General features: G+C 41.9%; 1 protein-coding gene across 1 annotated transcript; it reads right to left on the bottom strand.

Moving 5' to 3' along the window:
- Nucleotides 1–444: 444 nt before the first annotated feature.
- Nucleotides 445–7,022, bottom strand: slc2a6 (solute carrier family 2 member 6). Its single transcript, XM_071514306.1, has 8 exons — nucleotides 6,527–7,022; nucleotides 5,258–5,529; nucleotides 4,924–5,020; nucleotides 4,636–4,735; nucleotides 3,435–3,628; nucleotides 3,170–3,345; nucleotides 2,760–3,061; nucleotides 445–1,828 (listed from the first exon to the last, which is right to left on the bottom strand). Exons 1-8 carry the CDS (start codon nucleotides 6,617–6,619, stop codon nucleotides 1,524–1,526), a joined length of 1,539 nt encoding a protein of 512 aa, XP_071370407.1. The 5' UTR covers nucleotides 6,620–7,022; the 3' UTR covers nucleotides 445–1,523.
- Between the last annotated feature and the right edge of the window lie 935 nt (nucleotides 7,023–7,957).

Genomic DNA, 7,957 nt, shown 5'->3' with positions numbered 1-7,957 from the left:
ACTTACAGTAATAATCAGTGACATTTTCATATAGATACATTTAAATTTTTCTACTCTCTAATGCTGAGTGATACAACACAATAGTGATTCAACCTACACTCAGTTCATGAAAGCCCTTATATTTGCTATTACAAACACCCGGTGTCTGGCACACAGGAAGGGTGATGCGTTTTACATTTCCTCGAATAAACAGAAGAAGAACTGGGTAGTCAGCATGAGCAGTGATAGCTACCATGACTGCAGACAAAGAAAAGAGAAACTGCATCAACAGAAAATGAAGAAGAAGTCACAGTACTGGACCCACTGTTTGATTGACAGGTGATCTCTGGGAAGTGTGGTGCAGAAACACCACAGGAATGAGCGCTGAGCAACAAAGAGGTTGCCAAAAAGTAAAGAGTAGCAAAACAGAAATGTATTTATATGAAAGTGTCACTGTTATTTTGTCACGATCATTACTTTAATGTAAAAACTGAGGAGAGATGGTGACCTGGGGCCGGATTTGCAAAACCTTCTTAAGAAAAAAAATCTTCTCAAATGCCATTTTTTTCTTAACTTTAGTCTTAAGAAAAAAAATAGGAAAAAATGCTATTCTCAAAAGAAGTTCTTATATATTTTCTTAACTTTCTTCTTAACTTTAAGACAGCCCTTCACCTGTCTTAAAACTCCTACAGTGAAAAAGCCTCTAATATCATATATTTAAACACATTTTAGACAAGTAGATTATAGTTCAAAGTTTTCATAGGTTCCCCTACACCTAACATTAAGATGAGCATTATTGTAAAGCTTTATTTGGTGTAGGGCCAGGTAGGCCTCTGTCTCATGTCTGTTGAAAATAAGCTGCAAATTTTACAGTTACCAACAGCAACCAATGTTTAAATCTTTGCTCTAGTTGCTCTAAATAGGTTTTTACCCAATTGTTTTGTAGATGGAAGCACTTTGGGTTGCCTCCTAGCCTTGTTTCCTAGCCTCCTAGCCTTGTCTCCTAGCCTCAATGGCAGTAAGCCTAAAGTTTATTAACCAGAATTAATTCAGGCCCTATTTTGAGAAATTCTTAAGTAGGAAAATTAAAGATATTCATAAGAAATTAGACTGTTACTAAGAAAATATTGAGGAATTGCACTTAAGAACCTTCTTAAGAACGTCCTAAATTTTCCTCTTATGTCATTTCTTAAGATCTATCTTAAGAACACATTGGTGAATTCGGCCCCTGTTCTTTTATTATAGCTGATGAGAATGAATTCATAGTAGTAGTAGTAGTAGTAGTAGTTTATTAATCCCCTGAGCTCAACCCAGTACAGGACTAGAGGCAGTCACAAAGGTCCATCAGTCTTCAGTTAGTACTAGTAGATATCATAGTAGATACTGAGTGTTAAAGTCAAAAAATCTATCTTAAAAATCTATCTTCAGCCACATATGCCGGCCTGTTTGTAGAGCTACGTCACATGAGCAACTCGTTTTCGATCACAATGTCAGAGGAGCGGTTCGTCCTTCGCGCAGAGCGGAATGACGCTCAGCAGCGCCTCCTACTGGCTGATGGTGAACGTGCGCCCCGTCCTGAAGTAGTTCTCGATCTCCTCCAGCGAGCGGCCGCGGGTCTCGGGCACGCAGACGGCCGCGAACAGCAGGCAGAACACGCACACCACGGTGAAGCCCAGGAAGGGCACGTACAGGCCGAACCGGTCCACCAGGTGCGTGAAGGCGTGCGTGAGCATGAAGGCCGTCAACCAGCTGACGGCCACGCACAGGCCCGAGGCCACGCCCCTGGCCACCAAGGGCAGGACCTCTGACATCAGCAGCCACGTGATTGGCCCCCAGCCCATGGCGTAACCTAGGAGACAGCATCAAGACAAATCAAACACAGGTGTAGCAGGTAGTTTATTAATGTTGTGGTACTGTGTTCATTTGACTCACAAGCCTTTTTACTCACAAGCCCTTTTACTCACAAGCCCTTTTACTCACAAGCCCTTTTACTCACAAGCCCCTTTTGTTTACAAGCCCTGGTTCGCTTGTAATTGGGCAGATTTTATGGAGGACCACATGTAACAACTGATAACTATCTAATTGGCTATCACCTGGCATGTCATATGCTGACGTATGACATGGATGTGGGAAGGAGAAGGTAACCAATCAGAGAGATTGTTACATCCCATGGCTAATTTGCATTGTTTTACCTCATTTTACCAAAGGCTAAATGGAGAGGCTAAAAGGAGAAGCTAAATGACTAATAGCTAATAGGAAAAGGAAAAGCAGCAGGGAAATGGAAATGCAAATGGAAAAGGAAATTGCCCTTTTAATTGCCTGATTACAATCTGTATTCTTAATTCAATTTGTGAATCCAGTTATTTATTTCTCTTTTTAAACTGCATTTTCAAATAGATTTTTAAATTCTATTATTTATTTATGAATTCATTAATGTATTTTTAAATGATGTACTTATTGACTGTTTTATGGTTGTTTTTGTGAATCCCTTTTTAATTTGAACTATTTATTGATAGATTAATATTTCACTTGTAAATTATTTTTATAATTCCTCTTTTTATTACCCATTAAAATATCAAATAATGAATTACTTTAGTCTATTTATTCATAGATTAATGAATTAATTTGTAAACAAATTTATTAATGCCTCCATAGATTTAACCTAAACAAACCAAATACAAAAGTACAATAAAGTAGACTTTCCCACTCTGGTTCAGACCAAAGCAAATGAACTGTAGGTGTGATCGCCTCAGGCAAAACGCGTCGATTTCAACACTCACCAAATATAAAGACCATGGTGCTGATGAGAGGGATGAGGCTCGCCGCCGTTTGGTGGCCGGCGTCCAGAGCGTGCCCGAGTGCATCGTGGGGGTCGTAGTCCAGCGTCAGCCCGGTGAGGTTGTGGGGGGAGGGGGGCGGAGGGCAGGGCGTGGCGTGGGAGTTGAGGGTCAGCGTCAGCGTGGACAGGAACATCAGCAGGCTGGAGGTGTACAGCAGAGCCTTGCGTCCCGCCTTGTCCATCAAACTGGCCGCCACGGCGACGGAGAAGAGGCGGACCGCCCCCACGAGCGCGGCATCGTACCTGAGACACACATGACATCATCACTCTGCTGAGCTTGTGGCCTTGACCTCTTCACAAAGAATAGAATAGAATAGAATAGAATAGAATAGAATAGACCACTGTTCCTACTTGGGCTCTATGGAGACTTTGCTCTTGGAGAAGATGGGCTCCAGGTAGACCAGGATGGGAGTGATGCCCGTCATCTGCTGCAGGAAACGCATCACTACCGAGATGACGATTGGCCGGTAGTAGACGGGCTTGGCCAGCTCCGACCACGTGACTTTACCCTGTGTGTTGATGCTGTGCTGTATAAGGAAGACACACACACATAAATGAACACATACACACACACACACACACACATAGGATGGTGTACCAGCTGTTTGCCTCTGACCTGCATAGCGCTGAGCTCGATGTGTGTGTGGTAGCGTTTGCCCCTCAGCCAGCGGAGGGCCTTCTCGGCCTTCTGGTGCCGGCCCAGGGAGAGCAGCCTCCTGGGGGACTGGGGCATCAGGGCCAGCAGGGCCACCATCAGCAACGCCGGCACCTCCCCCGCCACCGCCAGCCACCGCCACGGCACCACCAGGCCTGTACGACACACATGAGGAATGTACACACACACACACACATATAAGGATACGTGCATGGAAATGGAAACATGTTATATTATGAGTGTTATATTCTGACATCACATGTGAAGCCAGTGTCTATAATACGTTATAATCATACTTATAACACATTATAGTGCCATCATAATGCATTATAAGTATAGTTATAATCATGCATAGACAGTTATAATGTTTATAACATTATAAACACATTACTTAAAATTGAAAATTTCAATTCATAGGTGAAAAGTGTTTTTACAACATGTCAACATTTTTTCCACATTTTCATCTGCCATTATGACAATATTTGTTTCACATGTGAAAACTGAATTTCACATCCAAAGAGACAATTCACAGGTGAAAATGTCATTTTCTTTTTTTTCCACAATATTTAAACTTTTTTTTTTTTAAAATTTCAACACCATGAAATACAGCCTTTTGCATTCATATAATATAAAATACAACATAAAATTGCTGCATTAACACAAAACAAAACAAAACAAAAAAACAACAAGAATGCTGTTTTAACAAATGGTAATCTAAACAAAATGGAGTATATTAATTGCAATAGATACAAAATATAACAAGTATTTAGAAGCAAAATAATAAATTCACTTGATCATCTGTTAAATCTAAGACCTTAACATAATTGAAAATGTCATTTTCACTGGGGAAATGGGAAATTCCACATGTTCACATATGAAAACAACATATGTCCAAAAAATTAACATGTGGTTTTTCACATGTGGTTTTATAGTCATCAGAAGCAAGTAACTCCTTTGTAGCTGCACTGGAAATACAATGTCATGTCATCAACATTTTGCCTGTTATTCCCAGGAATTTTCTTTTGTTTTTGGGTGGATTTTTCCTTTAACCGGACAGCCTCAAAGTGTGTCCAAAGTGTCCTTGGGCAAGACACTGAAGCTTGCCATTGTAAATGTAACTTTCAGTAAAGGTGTTTATGTAACAGTAATGACTGGTTCCTACCCAGAGCATAGAGCGCCAAGGCTCCAAACACAGCGGTGATCTGAGGGCAGGAGCCCAGAGCTCCTCGCACTGCTGGGTGGGAGATCTCTGAGATGTAAACCTGTGACACACACACACACACACACACACACACACACACACACACACACACACACACACACACACATATAAACACACATGCACTTGTGAATTCAGGCAGGAAGGCAGGGAGGGTCTATCATCATCATTGTCTGCATCTTGATATCGCCCAGGTGGAAGGCAGTAATATCCGTAACCGTGGTAACCTACAGGTATGGATGCGGCGGTCATCCCCCCGGCAACGCCTGTTAGGAAACGCCCCACATGGAGCATCCACCTGTCCATGGCCCCGCCCAGCAGCATGTACCTGAGACACACACACACACACACACACACACACACTGATCACATCAATTTCAGTGTAGTAATCAAGATATCTAATGGTTTGTCTAATGGTTTGCTTGGTAAAACACAAGCGTTGCAGTAAGCTTTAAGGCTGTAAAGTGTGTCACACTTGCTTAAGAACTGAGGAGATGAGTTTGTTCGCAAACTGTCAAACTGTCTAACGTAGCTTTGCCGTTACCAAGGCAACAGAGACACCCACCCGATAGTAGAGGGCACCGCTGACGTCATGATGCTCAGCTTCCGTCCGATCACGTCGTTGAGCAGCATGGCTCCCAGCCCGCCGGCCGCCGCTCCCAGGGCGTAGATGGAGCCGAACCAGGCGGCCTGCTCCGTGTCCATCCGGAGCCGGGGGTCGGCGGCGGGGCTCTGCAGCTGGGGCAGGACGGGGGAGGGGTAGACCAGGGAGTACCCGAAGCTGAAGTTCCCCAGGACGGCCGAGAAGACGGCCAGGAACAGCCTGGAGTTACTGATCTAGGGTGGTGGGAAGGGGGTTGGAGGAATGGTTTTTGAGTCACTTTTGGTTCAGGCAATTTTTGACCTTGTTTCTCTGCCTGTCATTTTGATTTGATTTTTGATTTGATTCTGATGAAATCACCTTTGAACTGTATTGCTGCCTCTGTGTCTGTGTTTGAATCCTCTCAGATCCCTGACAATTACTAATATTTTGAGATGGAGAATTTTCAGCACTAATCTAGCAGCATTGAGGGAGTCAGAGTGTGTTGAAAGTAGGTTTGGGGCCAAGGCGCATTCAGTTCTGTCCATTCAAAATTTGCTTCCTTTCCACAATTCAAGTAATAATCCCCATTATTTTCAACCTATAGCCAGTTAAATTTTTTGTTTTATATTTCTGGCACCAGGAAATACTATAAGAGGATATTCTAGGGTATTTAACATGAGCAGTGATAGCCACCATGGCTGAACAGACAAAGAAAAGAGAAACTCACACACTTCCCTCTGGGAAGTACAGTGCAGAAACGAGGAATTTGAGGATTACCACTTTAAAACTGTATATTCTCTAACATAGATTATTGCTTCATTTATCCTCATTTCTTTTTCACTTGTGATTGTAAAGTCTAGCTCTTGATCTGGGAGGATGGAGGGGTTTTCCTGTTTTACCCACTCCAGGTTACAGACAGACAGTTTTAGCCATAATCCCTGCCTGTATGTGCGTTTTTACCCAGGGTAAACATTAGTGAACTATTATTAGTTAACTTAGATTCTGTTTTCCAATCAGACCTCCCATCTTGGCAGCCAATTTCAATTAGGTAATGATCATTAACAGTTCAGGCACCGAGCCAAATCAATTCAGCATGTAAAGTGAAGCTGCAATCCATTAACTAGTGATGGAGAATTCATTCTTTGCTGTTCATACTAAATTAAATGCTTATAGAGGAAATCCACAGACTGAAAATGATAAGCTTTTGAGTTTTTAAAAAGTGATTTAAAATGACAGTGAAATGTTTCCAACCTGGGACTCAGCTGAGCTGGGTCGTCTGTCCAGCAGTGGAGACTCCTCATCTTCACCCGCAGCAGGAGGCTGCACAGCAGTCTGATCACTCATACTAGTGTTTCTCAGTGGTGTCAGTACTTAACTAATCTGTGTCGGCGTCGGTAATGTCCGTTCTCCTCAGGAAGGAAAAGTGATTTCCTGTGTCAAAAATCGTCCTATCAACCAAATCTGCCAAAGTTCATCCTGTATTAATAGAGCGAAAAAACAAGAGTAAGGAGTTCCTGATAGATACTGTATCAACACTTCTATAGCTGACAGGCTTTACTGCCCTAACAGCATCTATGTGTTCTTCCTTATAGGCTAGGAATCACTTGAAAAAGAAAAGCTCATTACGGCTAAATTGGTCAAAACAGCTTAAATATAAAGTTAATATAATATAAAATATAAAAAAAACAGCTTAAATATAAAGTTTAGCCCAGTTAAAAACAGTTATATCTACCACACTGAAGCAATAAACTTGATCACAGACAGCATGGCCAGGACTGTCCCGGTTGACAACATGAAACTGAAAGAAGCTAGTCAGCAAAACTCTGGTGAGGCTCTGTTCACACTTGATTTTCACAACTGCTGTGAAATTGAATGAAGATTAGGGCATTTTTTTGTTTAAAAAAAATGTGTGTACCTTCTTGAATAAGCTGCATTCTGTAGGTTTAGGAGCCTTGTTCCTTGGTGAGAATGGCAGTCAAGTAATTTAGTGTGCTATTACTAGCCTGTTTGAATAAAGTATTATAGAAGAGGAGTTTTGATTAAAAGTGTCATCTGACCTGACAAAAAAATCCAATCCCACTACTACAATTACAAGAACTTGTGTTGAAACGAGGGTTAGATTGCTGATACTGGCCTTTTATTAAATATCAGATATCCAATCACCCTCCATACTTTGCAGAATAGTATAGAGTAATGGAGTTTTTTACAGTCCAGTGGAAATGAAACCAAAGTGTCGCAATCTGTGTTTTCTGGTCAGCGGTGGAAAGCAGAACAAAAGCAGGGCAGGGTGAGCGTTATCATTCCTGGAATGAGCCATTCATAAAAAAAGCAGAAGAGAAGAAGATCCACAAAAAACACATCAGGCTGCTTCTCTCTCAGCCCACGCATCATGAGATTTACAGAGGACTAGAGTTCACTTACACTAATACAAGTACACTAATATACTCCCACACACATAGGAATGGTTGGATGAATTGCAAAGTTTTTATCTAAAGACATTCTTAAGGTAATATCTCATAGTCTAATCTACAGTCACATTAATTATTGCTGTGCAGTGTGGGGCAATGCAGCTCAGAGAGATATGAGGAGACTGCAGATCACATGAAACAAGGCAGCAGGAACGGTCTTAAGGTGTGCGTTTGAAAAAGGAGTGAGTGAACTGTATAATATAATGGGATGGCC

The sequence above is a fragment of the Centroberyx affinis genome, unplaced genomic scaffold, assembly GCF_046629955.1.
Source record: "Centroberyx affinis isolate AG114_WGS23_722 - 3 ecotype Tasmania unplaced genomic scaffold, CSIRO-AGI_Caff_v1 ptg008428l_1, whole genome shotgun sequence".
NCBI lineage: Eukaryota > Metazoa > Chordata > Actinopteri > Beryciformes > Berycidae > Centroberyx > Centroberyx affinis.
Note: the sequence above shows the minus strand (reverse complement) of the source record. Positions and strands in the feature narration are given on the sequence as shown.

What these genes read in the sequence shown, in the direction of transcription:
- slc2a6 (XM_071514306.1), bottom strand. Translation starts at nt 6,619, where the DNA reads ATGAGTGATCAGACTGCTGTGCAGCCTCCTGCTGCGGGTGAAGATGAG. An exon ending in TCGAGCTCAGCGCTATGCAG is followed by an intron (nt 3,346 to 3,434) that starts GTCAGAGGCAAA and finishes TTCCTTATACAG; the next exon opens with CACAGCATCAACACACAGGG. An exon ending in CACCATGGTCTTTATATTTG is followed by an intron (nt 1,829 to 2,759) that starts GTGAGTGTTGAA and finishes GCTGTCTCCTAG; the next exon opens with GTTACGCCATGGGCTGGGGG.